This window comes from Amblyraja radiata, chromosome 13 (assembly GCF_010909765.2).
Source record: "Amblyraja radiata isolate CabotCenter1 chromosome 13, sAmbRad1.1.pri, whole genome shotgun sequence".
Taxonomy (NCBI): Eukaryota; Metazoa; Chordata; class Chondrichthyes; order Rajiformes; family Rajidae; genus Amblyraja; species Amblyraja radiata.
Window position 1 is genome coordinate 24,276,079 of NC_045968.1, and position 20,691 is coordinate 24,296,769.

Here is a 20,691-nt window from a genome sequence, read left to right on the forward strand (position 1 = left end):
GAGTCCATTTCCTTGCGGTATAGCTCTATGATATTAAATACTCTCCAATTAATCTATTAATGACTTTCCCTACAGTAAATTAGTCCCTTTCCATTGTCCATTCATAACTCACAGTGTATTCCCTTCATAACTATCCCTGTGACTCATTTGATAGTTCTCTCTGTAGTCCATGAATAACCCTCCCAATAGCTATCCAGTTAAGTTATGAATAATCTTCCATATAGTTGAATAATAGCTCCTACTGTAGTCTGTTACTAACTCTCGCTGGAACCCATCAATAACTCTCCATATGCATATTAATATTTATCCTTCCAATACATTAATAAAACTTTATGAAGTTGGTTAATACGTGTTCATGTAGGCTATTCGAGTCAGCATGGAAACATGACTTTCATTCCACCTTGTCCATGCGGGCAAGATAGTCCATCTAAAATAGTCCCCTTTTCTCACGTTTGGCCCATATCCCTCTAAACCTTTCATATCATCATTCAGTCCAAATGTCTATTGAATGTTGGTATTGTTCTTGCTCCCACTACTTCCTCTACCAGCTCGGTCCATATGCCTACTAACCCTGTGTGAAAAAATTGGCCCTTAAATATTTTCTCTCTCCTAAATCTTTAATCCCATGCTCTCTAATTCACGATTTCCCTACTCTAGACAGACTCTGTGCACTCACACTATTTGTTACCATCATGGTTTTATACACCTCTATAAAATCTTCCCTGTGTCCTGTGCTCCAAGGAATAAGGTCCTAGCCTGCCCAACCTCTCCCGAAAGCACCAAGGTCTCAAGTCCTGAAAACATCCTCATAAATCTTCTCTATACTCTTTTCAGCTTAATGGCATCATTTCTACAGCAGGCTGGCATCTGTATCTCATTAATAACTCTATATAGTCCATTAATTACCTACAGAGGAGTATATGCTGGCATTTCCTTAAGTTCTTCCAACTGTGCATCAATCCTCCCCAAGGTCCAGTAATAACTCTCCATGTAATTTGATAATAATCAAACCTTTAATTGATTGATAACCAATAATATAGTCTATCAATAGCTCTCTTTGTAGTCTGCCAATGACTCTCCATGTAGTGAATAGTGGATAAATAACTCTCCCAATTATCCATTATAAATCTTTCCTATAGTCCATTAACAACTTTCTTTTTAATCCATTAATAGCTCTTCCTATAGCCCAGTATATTAAAGCTCCATTCACTTAGCCTCCTCAATTTGTTAGTTATGCCTCCCACACATTTGCTCTTGTCTGGCCAGGTGTGGAGGGTGGAGTGAACTGACTATTAATACCCGGAAATCAGAGCAAGGCATTCAACAGCAGATCGCTGAGTCCCCAGGAGGTAGAGCTGTGGTTGAAGCTCAACGCCCTACAAATCCAGGAGATTTTTAGCAATGCTTAAATTCCTTTAATATTCAGGGGGATTTTAAAATGTTACGACTAATTAAAATGTACAACACAAATAGTAAGTTTTCTTTCAGACTGGGAAGTAGTAGTGTGTCTGAGACTATTACCTGGCGTTGGAAGGCAATGGTGGATTTCCCTGTGTAATGTGGGCAACCCACGCCAGTGCATTCGGGGCTCACTCTAGACTCCACTTGGAGATCAGTGACGGTGATGTGAGAGATCGGCCCATATCCAGGGTTTATGTTGAATCTTCATAAGCCCAGGATGTAGTTACCTGGCAATGACTGAAAGCTGACAGCTCCAATGGAGCCAGTCACAACTACTCAATCCAACCGATTGATGCATGGGCTGGCAAAGGTTGCCACCTGTTGGCACGGTAGCATATGGCATGTCACCTGGCATAATTTCGAAGAAGTGAATGAGCATAAACTCCAATCAGTAGTTTGACATCAGCAGGGCTTCCTTGTCCCCTGATGCATGGCCTTGAGGTTCCCAACATCCTGGTGATGAGCTGACCAGAAGGAGAAATAAAGGCAGTTACGGAAAGAACACTAACGTTTCTATAAAAGGTTCTCAATAAGTAACTGAACTGCCATAATCCTCAGGATTGTTCTAAACCCTGAGAATGTCACTGTTTTGTCTGTTTTACATTTCTCATAACACCTTTGAATGTTTTCCTGGGTTAAAGGTGATGTGTAGAACATTACAGAATTTAGAGGGGAAGAGAGCTGGTAGGAAGTGATGCTTTTGTTTCAGGGTTAGTCAGGAAGCCATGTGTCTAAAGGGTGGAGGTGCCAAGATGCAGACACAAAGTGTGCCTCAGATAAGATGGAGTGCTGCCACAGGATCCAAACGCAAGAGCTTACGTTATGTGGTAGGGAATTCTAAAAGTAGAATGTCCCTCAGTGTACAGAACTATATACCTGAGCATAGGATATCATGTGTTTGTGTAATGTCTGTACAAACTGTACTACATAGTTGTGTATATATTATTCCATACCTGTGTATATCTTGTTTAAGAAGGAACTGCAGATGCTGGAAAATCGAAGGTACACAAAAATGCTGGAGAAACTCAGCGGGTGCAGCAGCATCTATGGAGCGAAGGAAATAGGCAACGTTTCGGGCTGAAGACGGGTTTTGGCCCGAAACGTTGCCTATTTCCTTCGCTCCATAGTTGCTGCTGCACCCGCTGAGTTTCTCCAGCAGTTTTGTGTGCCTGTGTGTATCTTGCCTTGTACAGGTGTTATTGTGTACACAAAACTACAATTGATACATATGCCATATATACCTGTGCGCACTGAACCATTTACCTGTGTCTATATATCTTTGCAGACTGTGCTGCATTTTATTGCATATTGCATTTCAACTCTGTGATCATTGTGCTGCATGGATGTACACTACATTTGTTCTTATTGTATTAAATAGGTACTGCATTGCACTGTACACGGCAAATACATGTAGCAGTCTATATGTATCAATGTTATCTTTGATCCATGTTGTAATGTCCTCTTCTTTATTTCTTGACCAAGCAGCAGCATTCCTGAAAATTCCCGGAACAAAACATCACCAATAAGCCAAAAGAAGCTGGAGATCCCACCAAGTGAACAGAGATCAATGGAGATGATGAATAATCCCTTGTATGAAACATTTGAACCGAGGCTGTGCACTGGTTTGAAGAAAGAACAAGGGTCTCACTGGGGCTTGAAGAAAGAGACCTCAGTGACTGTGGAGAAGGTCTCCTCCACTTCATTCCAATCCCCCACCAGTAAAGTGCCGCAGTCAGTGCCAAAGTCGGGCTGGCATGTACTTCCCCACACACCGGCAAACCGCAATCACCCCAACACTGACTCGATGAAGAGCTCAGCCCAGGAGAAGCCACACATCAAACCAGCAGCAATCACGGTTGACCCTTCCAGATCAGGTGCCTGCCTGCCTAGTTCACCCTTACACAGCAGGCCCCCACGGCCAGCCAAGAGCACAAAGGTGCTGGAGCAACAGCATGCTCTGAAAGACTACAGGGAAAGCATGGAGATTACAACTCAAACCAAACAACGTAGCAACCAGGGTGTAGAACAACAGACAAGCGTGTCGGTGAGTACCATATGGCTGCCAGGAATGTAAAACATTGACTCATGACTCAGTCATGACTCCCATGTGGCATTCAAAAGAATATTTTATTTTACCTGAGAACCAGCATAAATGGGGAGTAGGGTAGATGAAACACTGAACTAGCATTGACTAGTTGAGCTGAATGACTGATTTCATTGCTGGAGATTCTGTGCAAGATCCCTGCTCGGGGATGTCCCGAAGCTAGCCTATAATAAAATTATTAACAGCATTGGCCTCAACTCCACTCGTCAACATGCCTACAGTTTGGGATGTGGGTTGGTTCATGGAAACCCTGGCCTAGAAACCTCATCAAGTTCTGCCACCATGTTTTTGAGCGATGCACAACTCACTTCTGATGAAAAATCAAATGTAACTGAAAATCAGGGACCTCTTGTGACTTGCAAGAAAATAAGGGATTTATGCTCTGAATCTCCATGCATCTGATATATTGAAGGGTGGAGAATGCAGGACAAATGCAATGGTGTTCAACAACGACCAGTGGGTGCCATGTCCATTACTTTCAGTCATAAATGATATGGTGGCACAGCAGTTAGTTCTGCTGCCTCACAGCTCCAGGAATCCAAGTTCAACACTGACCTGGGGAGCTATCTGTATGGAGTTTGCAGGTTCTCCCTGTGACTGTGTGGGTTTCCCTGAATGTTTAAATTTTCACCCACATTTCAAAGACTTACTGGTATGTTGTTACTATGTAAAGTGCGCCCAGTGTTGCAGGTGTCAGGTGAATTGGAGGGTGGAGGGTGGGTGTGAGTTAATGAGCCCGTGAAAGACAACAGGGAAAGGATGGGGGAATGGGACTGATGGGATTGCTCTGTGAGCCAGTTTAGCTCAATAGACTGACCAGAAGCCATCTTTCTCTATCGCAAGAGAACATACCTTTGCTTACACTATGAAAGACTCTTTCTCTGCACAGCTCATGTACGAGATTCACTTTTACATGACCTAAAGATGAGCTCAGGCTGATTAAGGTAGTTTTTCCTTAAGGAAGGTATTTATCCAGTACTGCTCTTCTCGCAATTCCTAACCCCACCGGGAATACGGCCCTTCCTCCACCAAGCTTGCAACGGCTGCCGAACACCCAACAGATCTTCTGAACTGATTCAGCAACACCCCTAACTATAGTGGTGAAGGTTGGGTGGGGGGATGGGGGGGGGGGGGGGGGGGGCATAGAGGGATATTACTTGAAGTTGTGAATTCAATGTTCACATCATTAGGTTGTAGGCTACCAATTGGAATATGAAGTGCTGTCCTTCCAGTTTGTCTGTGGTCTCTATATGGTAGTAGATATTCTGAGGGAGCTAGAGTTGAGAGAACCATTGTGAGATAGAAGAAGACAAACTGTGATATAAACAGCAAAATTAAATGTTGAATCAAAAAACTGCAGTTGCTGGATTTCCTAAATAAAGTCAGAAAACGCAGAAAGCCTCAGCAGGTCAAATAGTATCTGTAGAATGAGAAACGTTTAGCTGTTCAAGCTGAAGGCTCTCATGATAGAACTGGGAATGAGTGGAACAAGTATTCTTTCTTTTCAGTTCTAATGAAAGGTCTTTGAAGCTAAGGATCAATATTGAATTGAATTGAAAACCTGATCTCAACTCCCTCGCTTTTTCTTGCTCTCTTTTGCAGTGAACAAGATTCGGCGTGATCCTTGTCGGGACTTTTCAGAAAAGTGAAGCGTTTTAATGTTCCAGTTTGCATTTACTCCATTGAAAGATGTAAGCTCTGGTTCTTTGTTGAGAAGACTTCTCACAGCAAGCTGAGAACCTGAAATATGTGTGACTGAATTCAGTGCTGATGCCAAGAACCTGGAGTGAGGATGCCCGATTAAAGTTCAAGACAGCTGATCACTCATCACTCCCATCTTTAATATGCCTTTTTTTTGTTGGCAACAGGAATTCAGTCATGGGATATGTCAAGCATTTCAATTAGATCCAAACTAAGTATTGCAAGGTACACAAAAATGCTGGAGAAACTCAGCGGGTGCAGCAGCATCTATGGAGCGAAGGAGATAGGTAACGTTTTGGGCCGAACCCTTCTTCAGACTCAAGGGTTTCGGCCCGAAACGTTACCTATCTCCTTCGCTCCATAGATGCTGCTGCACCCGCTGAGTTTCTCCAGCATTTATGTGTACCTTCGATTTTCCAGCATCCGCAGTTCCTTCTTGAACACTAAGTCTATTGCAACTTCCTCACTCAGCCTGGTTTGCTGAACAGCCAGCCGGAAGATCATGAGAGCAACATGTTACCACTGATAATCACGCCTTTCAACTCAGCCACGCAACAACACTATTAATGTGCATTGTGACAGCTGAATAGTCTGCCAGGTTGGAATGCATTAAGAGTAGAAGAAAAAAGTCGCTTCTTTTACAAGACTCCTTTTACAATTTAGGAACATCGAGAAAGGCAGTCGCTATTATAATGATGGAAATGTGGCACACAAACTGTGTATCACAGATTCTCAGGAACAGCAATTATCTATCTCGGGTGTCGCATGTGGAATAAATATAAGATCGAATAATATAAATAAGACCCCTTCTCTTCAAAATATTATTTGGAGACTTTTCATCATCACAGGATGGACACGCAGAACTTTGGTTTAACACCTTGTTGGCCGTGGCTGATAGTTCAGGACTCCATCTGCCCCACTGCTCAAGTGCACTGCAAGGGGGCTTGAACCTCAGAGATAAGAACACTATCCGCGGCACCACAGCAAGATGGGCCCTTTCAACTGAGGCATAGAAAGATGATCCCAGCGCAAAAATCAACGTGTGGGGAGAAGGAAGGAAAGGCAGGGGGTGGGGGAGCAGTTAGATTTATGTGCCAAAGGGAAAGATCATATAATGATACCCGTGCACCTACAGATTTTGTGACTGGTTTACAAATCACCCTGGAAGTTCCTCCCCTCAGGTCTGGAGGTCAGCAAGGGAGATGCCAAGCGTGAAACACCACATGAGATATGTTGAGCCTCCTGTCCATTCTGTCAATAGACAATAGATACTAGGTGCAGGAGTAGGCTATTTGGCCCTTCGAGCCAGCACCATCATTCAATGTGATCATGGCTGATCATCCCCAATCAGTACCCCGTGTCATTATCTGTCATATTAGTGCTTGGGAGGGCGGGGTGGGAGGGTGATCTCCCCAAGTGGCATTGTTCACATTGCCCTATCCATTCCCTCAAACCTACCCCTCAAAACCTGGTACATGCCCACATGTCCCAGCACATGCTTCTCTCTGCCAATCCACGTCTAGAGGCTTCACACTCCTGAGTGTAGCCAGCTTCTGTTGCCGATGTGGCATTAACAGCTGAATATGGAAAGAAACAGTTTTACTTCTGCTGCATCTTTCATTTTCCTCGTAAGTCTCTGAGGCTGTCAGCGGTCTGTGATGTATTGGTTCCTGTGTGGTCTCATGTTTCAGGGGATTTGCCAACAGCAGCCAATATAAGCCTCATGGATGGCTTTCAATACTCTCCTCTTTTCAATACCATAATGTTTTTCAACATTTTGACATTTTTTGTGATGGTTCAGTGCTGGCCTGTCGATATGGTATTAAATGTACACTGACAGCGCCATGGAAGAGATGAAATAAAGTACTCTTGTATCAAGCATTTCCATTTTGTCTGGAACCTCATCTAGTTGGCTCATGTGATCCAGAATACCATGCTCCAGTCAAGGCAGCCTTCCTCACTGGTAAAACTTTGCAGTGCAAGGACAGAACCTGCTGAGTTTGCATCCAGCAGAACTCCTGAAAACTTTAATGTAGTAAATTGCAATTGTAAGTGCACAACTACTTGCTGGATTAAAACACCTTTACATATCCTTGACTATGCACACTAACCTTCCATAAAGACAGACTGAAAGCGTTGGTGGACCAGAGACCAAGGTGAATTATTATTCTGCTGTACTTCAACGATAATGTGAACAGAGGGGTGGTCCAGGGAAATCACAGATATTAGCTGCTCTCTCTCTCTATATATATATAGCAGCAATGAACCCAATCCTATTCGTGGATGCCTTTCCAGTAATATTTAGGTGGAAACATTTCAACTGAAACTTGGCTCCACAGGGTGGCACAGTGGTGTAGTGGTAGAATTGCTACCAGTTGGTACAGTGCCAGAGACCTAGGCTTGATCCTGACTACGGGTGCTCTCTGTATGTGCGTTCTCCCTGTGAGCACATGGGTTTTCTCCAGGTGTTCCGGTTTCTCCCACATTCCAAAGACGTACAGGTTTATGAGTTAATTGGCTTCAGTAAAAATTGTAAATTGTCCCGAGTGTGTAGGATAGTGCTATAGTGTACGAGGTGATTGCTGGTTGGCGTGGACTAGGTAGCCTGTTTCCATGCTGTATCTCTAAATTCTAGTCTAATTATAAATGTCCTCCTCTCTCTCAATCGCTTTGTTTAAAAAATATGACTATGGACCATTCTCCTATTAATCTTCCTCTCCCAGAACTTCAAAACAGGAGAGTGGTTCATCACTAACTTCCTCTCTTTAATTCATTCTCCAGACAACAAAGCAATAAAACTGGCTATTACTCCCAGTTAACCCTGTTGCCTTGGATAGGGAGAGTATCTCTTGTGGTTCAAACTAAATGAAGAACACCCCAGATAATGGGCCAGGATGATTTCAATGGACAGTGCCATCATCTGGAATTATGTTAAATGTATGCCTGCATGTTCCTGTGCTGCTGTTTTGTATTAGCTCCAAACAGTCTGTTCCTTTTAGCTCAAGGACTTGATCATCTAACTAGACATGACAATTAGTGTGGAAACCTGCAGTTTTGATCTTTGTGGTTTTAATTTGTTTGGGTGTTGTTACATCGATACAAAGATTAAGCGGGGTGGTCAGATTTATTTCAGTAGTTTAACATTTGCAACTGATCGAAGCTTTCGAATCATATCATTGCATTTTTGTCCTGTTTCTTTTGTTGAGCTAACACAGAGTATGAATGAACTAGGTAGCCAATTACAGCAAAAAGACCTGGAGATCCTGACCAACTAAATTCTGAATACTTTTGTGGGTGTTAACTCTTAGATTGTATGACACAACAAAAACGCACAATATAACTACAGGATAAGGCCACAGTGGAAACAGTGACAGTATTACATCAAAGAAATGCAGGGTACACTCTCACCTACTGTGAGAAAATATTGCACCATGGTACTTCGAGATGTTTGATGTTGTCTGGATCACAGCGACAATTAGGATGACCTCTGAAGCTAGGAACGCACCACACATTTATTACCTCTATATAAGAATGGTTAAAGACTTGAGAAAGCAAGAATTACAATTCAAACAGAACCACTTGAACACCTGCAAGCAAATAGCTGTTTAATATGATGTGAAATTGTATAAAAGATTTGTTTCACAGAAACATTAAAGATTGTGGCTCAGGGAAAGCTCAGTTGGCCCATTATCCTGTTCTAGCTCTTTCAAAGAATAGTCATGCTTGGTCCCACACGTGTGAGTTTTTGTCAGGAACCCTGAAAGTTTATTGTTGTCAAGAACCTATCCACTTTTTCAGAGTAGATCCTATTTTTTTTTTCAGGTAGAGATCTCTGATCTGAAAGCTTCACTTTATTTCTCAGCTTGATTTTTTACAATTTTAATTTTACAACTAGTTAGCCTGAAGGAATGTTTTTTTTACTATGTACGCTCAATACCTCTCATTATTTTATCGACATCTATTAGACCATCTCTCAAAGGTTTTCCAAGAGAAATGGAGCTAAACTTTAGAATCCTTTCCTCATACCTAGCTTCTCTTCTCTGTAGGGTTGCCAACTGTCCCGTATTAGCCGGGACTTCCCGTATATTGGGCTAAATTGGTTTGTCCCATACGGGACCACCCTTGTCCCGTATTTGACTGCTGCTACTCGGGTCGAGGGGACTGTCGGCGTCCGGCCCCGCCTCACCCGTCCTGACGTGGTGCAGCCCATGGAGTGCAGCAGCAGAGCCTCGCCCGTGGCCCCGTCGGTTGGCAGCCCGGCCAGCTTTCCAACCTTTGGACCTTCGCTTACCGCCGACACCAACACCCTTCCTTCTCATGGCCGATCATCGGTTCATAAGTTGGATGGGGTGCTGGACTTTGCACGCGACATCACCAAAACTCCTCAGCTGGCCCACCGGCTGGGCTTTGTGTGCAGTCCAGCACCCGGACGAACTCATCATTCACCCAGCATGGCCGAGTCGGTCAACGAATTGCCGTGGGGAATTTGCCCCTTCTTTTGACCTTTTGTCCCTTATTTGGGAGTGAGAAAGTTGGCAACCCTACTTCTCTGGTAAACTAGTCATCCAGCCTTTCTAAGAGCTTTGCAGTTTTCAAGATATTTGCTCCCAAATATTGCAGTCATCCAGCTGAGCCCTAACAGGAACACTTTTATATTCAGTTCCTCCTTTAGAAATGCAATTAACCAAACTGTTACTTTGCTTAACATCTTATAAACATGTCCTGTACCTTTTGTTTGTGGAAGTTAACACCGAGGTCTTTCTGTTCTGCTAAATTTGAGCTTTTTGCATGTCTTAGCACACAGTGGTCCTCCCAATGTCCATCACTTCACACCTTCACATTCAGATCCATCTGCCACATTTCTGTCCACTCCACTCTGTCATCCTGAAGCCTGCAACTTCAGCATTACCATGCTGCCAGGTTCTGTTTTGTTTGTAAACTTTATGATTCTACCGGATCTGGTGGCTCCATTACAAAGTTTGGAGCTAATACAAAACTGAAGAATAATGAAACCAAACCTAACCCTTGTGGTACACTGCCACAAAGCACTTCCTGAAAAATACTTGGCCACCACCACCTGCTTCATATCACTGAATCAGTGTCACCATTGCCACCACTGTCTTCCTTAAATTTGTAATCTTCCTCTTTTTTCACATGCTTCCTGGTCTAACACCTTGATGAATTGTTCAAATCTATAACACTGCACAGCCGTCAGCTGCAGTATCTCAATCAAACGTATTTGGTATCTCAAATAATTCAGTCAAGTGCAATATGATTTGTTCAGAATATTTGCTAGCTCTCCTTGATCGGCCCATGATTTTCAAAGTGAAAGGTTTTTTTTGGCTCCTGTAGTTTCCAACAAGTTCTCCACAACTGAACATAGAACAGTACTGCATAGGTGTAGGCCATTTAGCTCACAATATCTATGCCAAACAAGATGTCAAGCTAATTTTCTCCGTCTACATGTGATCAATGCCCCTCCATTAACTGCATATCTATGTTCCTATCTAAAAGCCTCCTAAATGCCACTATCATAACCGCTTCTATCCTGGCAGCATGTTCCAGGCACCCATCATTCTCTGAGTAAAAATTTTGTCCTGCACATATCCTTTATATCCTTTATAAAGAGCTACCTTAATTTTAGTTGCATCTGGTTGGGTAACTATGGAAGGGTGAAGATTATTCCATGCTTTAATTGTGCGGGGGAAGAACGAATTGCTGTACACATCTGTCTTGGTAGCTGGAATCTCAAATTGGGTCGAATGCCCTCATCTGCTCCTAATAGGTTTGGGTTTAGTGTAGGTCTTGTAATCTATGTCGAGCTGACCATTTAACATTTTGTAAAAACAGGTCAAATGGTGAGCTTCACATCTGTCTTGGAGAGGGTTCCACCCCAGTGAATTCAGAAGTTTGGTAACACTCGCTTCTCTCTCATAGGTGTTAGTAACAAACCGAGCTGCCTGTCTTTGGACACGTTCGATGGAAGAAATGTTTTTATTTGTGTATGGGTCCCGATGGTAGAGATGGTAGAGCGTAGGACATGGAGGGAAAGACGTTGGGAGAAGTGGTGAATTGAGTGTATGTACCCGAGATCCTGGCTGAGACCGAACAGAGCATGTAAATAGAGTTGGAGTCCATGTGGGCAAGATGGCAGCAAAGGCAAGTACTGAGGAAGGACCCATGGCTGTGGTAGTGTCTTAATAAGAAAATGGTTGAAGGGCAGAACAGTGGAAACAGTCAAGAGAGTGGGACTTGCAGAATGCCTGGGTGCTGATGCAGAGTCTTGATCCTAAACATCATCTCTCCCTTAGCCTCCACAGATACTGCCTGAACTGTGGCATTCCTCCAGCAGTTTGTTCTTTTGCTCCAGATTTCAGCATCTGCACACTCTTGTGTCTCCACTAATTAATTACAATTGAGTCTAAAATTATACAGAGATCAAATCATAAGCAGTAATTACTACCACAAGTTGAAGTGGCAAGCATACGGTGTGTCTAAGAGGATGCCATATTAATAGGAAAGGAGAAATGATGAGATATTATTCCAATGGGATGCAGTTAGAAACATAGAAAGTAGGTGCAGGAGTAGGCCATTCGGCCCTTCGAGCCTGCACCGCCATTCAATATGATCATGGCTGAGTTAGAGGTAAAGGATTCTTGTTTGGAGCATACGTCCTGCTGAAGGCCAAATAATCTGTCCTGGTTATAGTACATTTGAGTTAAATCTACGAATGATTCAATTCAATGATTCTATGATTCTATGATACTTTATTGTCACATGTACAGTAAAATATTTTGTTTTGCATGCAACCTTGTGAAATCATATAGCGGACCTCACCTTGGCAGTGCACAGTTGTCACCACATTTGGCGCCGACGAAGTTACAAAAGTTTAACGCAAGTAGCAGCAGTCCCCTCCCCTCCCACCCCACCATCAGGTCTCCCATTGTTCTCAGTGGCTCCCCGCCCTGCCAGGTGGATCTTGAAATGCATGCAGAGTATTGAAGACTGGGACCAAGAGCACGGAATTGAAAGACAAGTGTGTAAATTTAGCAGACACCATGCTCTGCAAAGGAATATCTTGTTCCTTTCAGAATCATGAGGTTTGTGATATAAAACGGTCTGAAAGTGCAATAAACTGTCGGCTGAATCAGATTTTGAAAAGCTGGATGAATGTCTGATCAGGAACAGGATTAGTGCTAAGTATAAGTATAATCCGATGTATGGAACACAAGATGATGAGGTGATGCCAGTGTCATGCCAAGGACAGAAACTGAACAGAAGCCAATAACATTGGGTTATGTTACGAGATTGATCTCTTGAATCAGGAAATATTTATACACACATTTACAATAAATGGAATGTGTACAGGGGCTGGAAAAGTGAATAGTCTTGAGAATAGGGAATATGTTAAATATTAAGTGAAGGAAGGAATTGCAGATGCTGGTTTAAACCGAAGATAGGCATAAAATGTTTGAGTAACTCAGCGGGACAGGCAGCATCTCTGGATAGAAGGAATGGGTGACGTTTCAGGTCGAGACCCTTCTTCAGACTGAGAGTCAGGGGAGAGGAAAACATGAGATATGGAAAATGTAAAATAGTAATGTAAAATGTAAAATAGTTCATTGTTAGCTTTGGGAAGTTGATAATAAGGCAGACACTGTAAAATGTAATCAGGTCAGATTGTCGGAGAACTAGGATGGGGGATGGATCGAGAGAGGGAAAGTGAGAGATACTTGAAATTAGATAAATCAATATTCATGCTGCTGGGTTGTAAGCAAAATATGACATGCTGTTCCCCCAATTTGCATTGGGCCTCACTCTGATAGCGGAACAGGCCCAGGATAGAAATGTCAGTGTGGGAATGGAAGGGAGAGTTAAAGTGTTTAGCAACCTGGAGATTGTGAAGGTATTTTAGGCAGATTGAGCAGAGGTGTTCAGCGAAACGATCGCCGAGCCTGCGCTTGGTCATGCCGATATATAGCAGATGAAGGTACACAAAATTGCTGGAGAAACTCAGCGGGTGCAGCAGCATCTATGGAGCGAAGGAAATAGGCGACGTTTCGGGCCGAAACCCTTCTTCAGACTGATGGCGGATATAGCAGATGAGGTTGGAGGAGGTGCAAGTGAACCTGTGCCTCATCTCGATAGATTCCTGATTAGTACGGGTGTCAATGGTTATGGGGATAAGGCAGAAGACTGAGGTTGAGAGCGAAATATAAATAGGAATAGGAATACTTTATTGTCACATGTGACTAAGCACAGTGAGATTCTTTGCTTATATACACAATGTAAACAAATAGCAGCCAACCCGGCGTTGACAGCACGCCGGCTCCCCATTGATCAGGCATGATTGAACGGCGGAGTAGACTTGATGGGCCGAATGCGCTAATTCTGCTCCTCTCACATGAATTGACGACTCTATGCATCTGGTGTTGCGGCCTAGTATCTCTGGTTCCGGCGGTTGCGGGGCAGCCTGGTGGGTGCGACCGTGCGCCGGATGCGGCGGAGGACCCCGAGCCAAGATGGCGGCGGCGACAGCGCGCTGGAGGAGACACATCAGCGAACAGCTGCGGCTCCGCGACCGGCTACAACGACAGGCCTTCGAGGACCTGGTCCAGGCGTGTGAGTGCGATGGGCCCGGCTCGATGGGCGGGCTAGGGCTCGGGTCTGTGGCACGAAACTGCCCCGCCTAGGCTGGGCCCGGTCGCGGTGACTTTACCGGGTCAGTCCAACGGCGCGGAGGGAGCGAACATCATCTAACATTGAACCTTCTCTCTGCAGACAATAAACTTCTGGAGAAATCCGACCTACAAACTGTCCTCGCCGGGAGGTTTCAGGGTGAGAAGTATGAGTTTCACAACAGATCCGACATTAGGTAGGTAGCGTGAGCGCGCTTTCTTTCATTCCGTCAAGTTTTAACCATAGATGGGTGGCTGGTTTATTCAAATGTATTATATATAATGCCGTGTTGAAAATGAGTTTTGAATTTGCTCTCATCGTTCGAGTTATTTTCTCAGATGACACCTCCTCTGGCAAGAAAAACAACAAAATATATATCTCGCCTCATCTCACCCGTCCTCTGGTCACGGATTTTGGGATGGTTTTATTTTTTACTTACACTATAGAGCCCCTCATTCTGAATGCCGTTCAAACTCTTCAAAGAGTTTAGTTCTCGGAAGGAAAATTAAGCCAACCTTTCTAGTCTCTTCAGGTAACTTGGACCTGACATATTACCCTCTCCACAACCTTGGCATCCAAGGGCCTGTCCTATTATGGCGACCTTATTTGCGAGTTTAGGAGAGTGCGCTCACCACAAGCTCGCAGCATGGTCGACACGTGGTCGTAGGTGATCACTGGTAAGTCTCCCGCATGGTGGTTACTACTCGCGGGCTCAGTTTGGTCACGGATTCTTGAAGGTCGCAGACAGTTTGCTGAAAAGCCACGTAAGTGGGACAGGCCCTTTAGAACGGTGACTGTATTTTCCTCTTTTCCAATGGAAGTGGCTACTTGGAGTTATTTAAAAATGTCACATATCTTAAGAAAGGAGGGAGAGAGAAAACAGGGAATTATAGACCTGTTAGCCTTACATAGGTAGTGGGGAAGATGCTGGAGTCTATTATTAAATATGTTATGGCAGCACATTTGGAAAGCAGTGATGGGATTGGTTAATTCAGCATGGATTTATGATGGGGAAATCATGCTTGACTAATCTTTTTGATTTTTTTGAGGCTGTAACAAGTAGAATGGATAAGGGAGAGCATGTAGATGTGTATCTGGACTTTCAAAAAGCCCTTGACAAGGTCCCACACGAGATTAGTGTGCAAAATTAGAGTACAGGATCTTGGGGGTAAGGGATTTACATGGATAAGAACTGGTTGGCAGACAGGAAGCAAAAAGTAGGAATTAACGGGTCCTTTTCAGAATGTCAGGCAGTGACTAGTGGGGTGCTGCAGTGCTGGGATCCCAGTTGTTTACAATTTATATTAACGATTTAGACAAGGGAATTAAATGTAACATCTCCACGTTTGCGGATGATACAAAGCTGGGTGGCAGTGTGAGCTGCGAGGAGGGTGCTCTGAGTCTGTAAAGTGACTTGGATCGGTTGGGTGAGTGGGCAGATGCATGGCAGATACAGTATTATGTGGATAAATGCGAGGTTATCCATTTTGATGGCAAGAACAGGAAGGCAGATTATTATCATCAGTCTGAAGAAGGGTCTCGACCCGAAACGTTGCCTATTTCCTTCGCGCTATGAATGCTGCCTCACCCGCTCAGTTTCTCCAGCATTTTTGTCTACCTTCGAAGTTCCAGCATCTGCAGTTGCTTCTTAAACATTATCTGGATGGTGTCAGATTAGGAGAAGGGGAGGTGCAACTGGACCTGGGTGTGCTTGTACATCAGTCACTGAAAGGAAGCATGCAGGTACAGCAGGCAGTGATGAAAGCCAATTTCATTGTGAGAGGATTTGAGTTTAGGAGCAAGGAGGTCCTACTGCAGTCGTACAGGGCCCTGGTGAGACCGCACCTGGAGTATTGTGTGCAATTTTGGTCTCCTAATTGGAAGAAGGACATTATTCCTATTGAGGGAGTGCAGCGTAGTTTCACCAGGTTAATTCCCGGGATGCGCGGACTGACGTATGATGAAAGAATGGGTCAACGGTGCTTGTATTCAATGGAATTTAGAAGGATGAGAGAGGATCTTATAGAAACATATAAAATTCTTAGAGGATTGGACAGGGTAGATGCAGGAAAAATGTTCCTGATGTTGGGGGAGTCCAGAACCAGTGGTCAGAGTTTAAGAATAAGGGGTGGGCCATTTAGGACTGAGATGAGGAAAAACCTTTTCACCCAGGGAGTTCTGAATCAGTGGCATTCTCTGTCACAGAAGGTAGTGGAGGCCAATTCACTGGATGTTTTCAAGAGCGAGTTTGATTTAGGTCTTGGGGCTAAGGGAAGCAAGGGATATGAGGAGAAGGCAGGAACGGTGTACTGATTTTGGACGATCAGCCATGATCATATTGAATGGCGGTGTAGGCTCGAAGGGCTGAATGGCCTACTCCTGCACCTATTTTCTATGTTTCTATGAACACTGGTCTCTGGTGCTGTAAGGCAGCAACTCTACAGCTGAGCCACCGTGCCACCCTTGGGTCTTACAGAAGGGCCCTGACCCGAAACATCTGTTGTCCACTTCCCTTCACAGATGCCTCCTGCCTTCTGAATTCTTCCAGCTGCTTATTTTTTGCTCAAGGATCCAGTATTAGCTGTCTCCATAGTTATTGTCATTTGTTTGTCCCTGAATTGAAAGCCATTCTGTCAATGTATTGCCCTTTCAGATTCTAAGCGTGATGATCTCCGCTACTGCTTCCGTGGAAATAATGTTTAACTGTGCCCCTTAAATTTGGATTCTTGTTTGAGGATGTACGTACTTGCGCTCGGACCCCTTTTATGGAGTTTTAGGAAGACATTGAGAAATGTAATAATGATGTTGATCATTTGTGGGAAATTTTAAACTGTGCTGCCTCCCTGTTGGCCTGACAGCGATGCATGGAGCAGCTGAGTCTCAAAAGGGGAGATCGCTGGGTTGGATATGTTGCCTGGGGTGTGTTGGTTTGACTGGTGGGAGGTTCTACTCTATATCACCATGCGCCTGAGATGCTAGGGTATAAGGTGGTATATTGTACAGGTTTATTGATCCTCATTGTCATTGGATATCAGTTGCCTGTCAACTGGGCATTGCATCTCAATGGATGTCAGGTGAGTGAGAATCAGATTGGGTTATAATGTTCCGCAGAAATCATTCCACCCCTTCTTAACCCCTGCCAAGAAAGAGATAATTGTGTTGAAAGATGTTATTGGCTCCCTTGTCATCAAATGGGGTGAAGTAGTTCACAAGAGGTGGAAAGCAGCAGTCACAAAACCTCCGGTCAAACACAAAATCTGGACATTGAATCTGAGGGGAGAAGCATTTGCATGGCTGGAATTGTACGTCAATCTTATTTTGTCCAAAAATTCTTTGTTTTTAATGTTTCCTGCTACTTTTCCTGGTGATTCAGTCCATTATCGGATGGGGTACGGGATGAGACGACGCGTGAAGTTGCCCAGATGCGGATCCGTCACCAGGAAGAGCTCACAGACCTCCACAAGAAGCGTGGTGAGGTAAGCGTGTGTGTGTGGAACAGAAAGCTACCCAGCTGCCCCACCTTGCTGAATTACTCTGCTTGCTTCTATTATTAAGTTCCTGTGGTGGAGTACCTTGCATATCTATAATGGCCACTAGAGCAAAGAACAACAAAGTGCTGGTGGAGCTCAGCAGGCCAGGCAGCATCTGGTCAATGTATAGGACCTTCTTTAGATAACCTGAAACATAGTCTGTCCATACCCCGCCACAGATGCTGCCTGACCTGCTGCTTTCCTCCAGCAAATTGATTTTTGCTCAAGTTTCCTGCATTTGCAGTCTCTACTGCCTCCATTATAACGGCTGCTTGTTTGCTGCCTTTGTGTGGTCATTTTGCTGTTTGACCCTGCCTGGAACCCACTTGACTCGCCTCTCATCCTGGTGCTGGCTCCCAGCAATAGCTGTATAAACAGTTCCCACCACTAAATTCATTTTGATCTGCAGTTTTTAATGTTTTGAAAAAAGGGTTGGAGAAAGTATCTGGTTCTCAAGAGGCGAATAGGTTTGAAACTGAAAATTGATTATTTTGTGACTAGCACAGCTGGTTGACCAGTGAGAAGTGCAGGTGAGTGTAACAGCCTGCCTTTGCTCATTTACTGGAGTCATTTCCATTATTCTGTCTTGGGATTTCAGTCAGAGAGAATAGTGGTCATAGTTTAGTTTTCTTGTTGTAAGGGGGTTGACCTTTGTGAGGAAAAATAAAATCACCTTGTTATAATTGAAGTTCCCCAGGAGGAACCTCATACCTTCCTGGATTTGCAAACTTCTTTGTAGCACTCATTTCATTTACATTGGAGGAAAACCTCAATATATGCTTGCTTTAAGAGTGTTTTTGAAAGAGCCTCATCTCAGAATGGAGAGTTTCCTTAAATACTTACTGGTGGAAGTGATTGGGCAGATTGATTCAACGTGGCAAATAATTTGAATTCGAGCTCCATAAAGATTTTTGTGAATACTTTTAAGGCCCTATGTTACATGTAGTGCCTAATGTAGAGATAGAGCATGGAAACTTGCCCATCGGTCCACTGAGTCCATGTCCGGACCATTGATCATCCATTCACAATAGTTCTATATTATCCCACTTTCTAATCCACTCCCTACACTCTAGGACCAATTAACCTACAAAGTTGCATGTCTTTGGGATGTGAGAGGAAATCGGAGCACCTGAGAAAACCCACATGGTCACAGAGAGAAACTGCAAACTCCACTCAGTCAGCACCTGTGGTCAGGGTTGAACCCTGTCTCTGGCGCTGTGCCACTGTTGCCCATTTGGAGAGGGCAGTTGGTTGATGCTTTCATTGTAATCTCGCCATGACAAAGGTTTTGTGACTGTTTTTTGCTCCTCTTTTAGCTTGCCCAGAATGTCATTGAACTTAACATCCAACTACAACAAAAGGACAAAGAGATCCATGCCAATGAATCAAAGTAAGTGACACTTAATAATGATTGAGAGTCATTTCGCAACCTTTATTAAATTTGAAGCTTTCTCTTTTTGTATGGATTGTAGGTGGTGGCACTACATTTAAGCCTCAGAAGCAAGACATCCAAGCATAACATCTTGGGTGTATTACAGAGCCTAAATAAGTAGTGATTAAGAGAAGGACTACTATAACCCCTGGATGTGAGGACCAGTCATTCACTTTGCACTTGAGATCATGGCTGAGATCAGTTCAGATAGAAGTAAAATTATTGCAGTGACTCTTGGTTTGTGAGCCAAGATGTTAAATTGTCGGCACTAACTGTCCAGTGATATCTTTGAGGAGACGTAAAAAACCAGGCAGACGTGAGACTGACCAACTTCCCATATCTCCTTTATCAAAGGGGAATAAGATGCAGCCTTTCTCTAACGATCCGCTAATGAGTGGTGACTGTGCTAACATTGTAAAAATGGAATACAATTGTAACCTTGCTTCTCTGCCTTATTTCTCTTTTAAACATGTTTGTGCTGTATTTCTGAAAATTGTAATTCTCAGCCTCTTTGTTTTTATTGAAGGATGGCTGACTATGAGAAACAGATACAGCAACTGAGTAATGAGTGTCAGGAGCTGCGAAACAAGCTCCAGGAGCTGGAGCAAGCCAATCAGACACTGAAGGATGAATATGATGCTCTCCAGATTACCTTCACGGCCCTTGAAGAGAAGCTGCGGAAAACATCCGATGAAAACCGGGAGCTAATCACACGCTGGATGGCTGAGAAAGCACAGGAAGCTAATCGACTAAATGCAGAAAATGAGAAGGATACATGGTACAATTTAGACTTATTGTCAATGCTCCTTTATGTAGTCAACCTCATGATAGAACTAAGGCAGTGGTGCAGACAAGGCTGGGTTTGTTGCTCATCCTTGTGTACTGACAGTCTATGCTTTCATCAATGTTAATTTAAAATGTTAAAAATCAACTAGAGATGACGTAAAGTAAACTAGATCAAGTTAGTTGATTCCTCTCTTTCATAAGTAAAACCCACAACTTTCATTTATTTTCCAGTCACGAATTGGGCTCGCTACCTGGTGCAGCCCATAAACCACTTAACACTGGAATTACCACTATCCTGTTGATACTAAAACCACTCAACATTTTTTCATGATTGAACAAGTTTGTCTACTGGAATGCATATATAGTGTACATTTGCTAATCTGATGTCAAAAGTTTGAAATATATAGTAGTATTTATAATATACATAATAAATAGATAGTATTAACCCCACTGATAAGAAACAGACTGCAGCCTTTCCTGGCACTGGTTTATGTTTGGCATATGTTGTTTGAATGTTGAGCATATAAATGGCAGATACCTAACCAGCTTTTTTTGGACACAGTCAGGTATTTGTCAGTGAATCCTCCAACTTTTTGGACATTCTCCCTATAAATCTTGTGTGAACCGGTGGGTTTTAGTAGGTTTTGGATGCTGTACTTTATTTCTATGTATCGGAATTGGCAGGGAAGCCAAGGAATTGCAATGGCGTTACAATATTATTTTTGTAGTCTGCATTACGACTAAAAATTGCGGTAGGTAGAAAAGACTACATAGAAAAATCTAGGTATCAAAATTTTAAATTAATATAATGAAACAATCAATTCTGAAGGGCCAGTTTGCATTGCAGAAGAGAAACGCCAGATTTCCATCGATGATGAGAACTGCCTTTGTGTTGAACTCCAAAGGCACTTGCCTCAGGGCTCCACACTGTGCCAAACAGGTTATCACTTGAGAGAAACTGATGCTGGTTTACTAAAAAAGAGTGCTGGAGTTACTCA

The 20,691-nt window shown here is 43.4% G+C and overlaps 2 protein-coding genes across 3 annotated transcripts in view; both read left to right on the forward strand.

The window, feature by feature from the left end:
• The window catches only part of inpp5d (inositol polyphosphate-5-phosphatase D), a 105,577-nt gene extending 100,073 nt beyond the window's left edge, over positions 1–5,504 (forward strand). The window contains exons 26-27 of the mRNA XM_033031436.1: positions 2,947–3,505; positions 5,168–5,504. Of these exons, the coding sequence (XP_032887327.1) occupies positions 2,947–3,505; positions 5,168–5,170 (562 nt within the window). The 3' untranslated portion in view covers positions 5,171–5,504. The remainder of the gene's footprint in view (positions 1–2,946; positions 3,506–5,167) is intronic.
• Positions 5,505–13,682: 8,178 nt separating this feature from the next.
• The window catches only part of atg16l1 (autophagy related 16 like 1), a 33,302-nt gene continuing 26,293 nt past the window's right edge, over positions 13,683–20,691 (forward strand). For both annotated transcript variants that reach the window (XM_033031437.1, XM_033031438.1), the window contains exons 1-5: positions 13,683–13,888; positions 14,048–14,141; positions 17,319–17,421; positions 18,792–18,865; positions 19,434–19,685. In XM_033031437.1, coding sequence (XP_032887328.1) covers positions 13,687–13,888; positions 14,048–14,141; positions 17,319–17,421; positions 18,792–18,865; positions 19,434–19,685 — 725 coding nt within the window. In that variant the 5' untranslated portion in view covers positions 13,683–13,686. The remainder of the gene's footprint in view (positions 13,889–14,047; positions 14,142–17,318; positions 17,422–18,791; positions 18,866–19,433; positions 19,686–20,691) is intronic.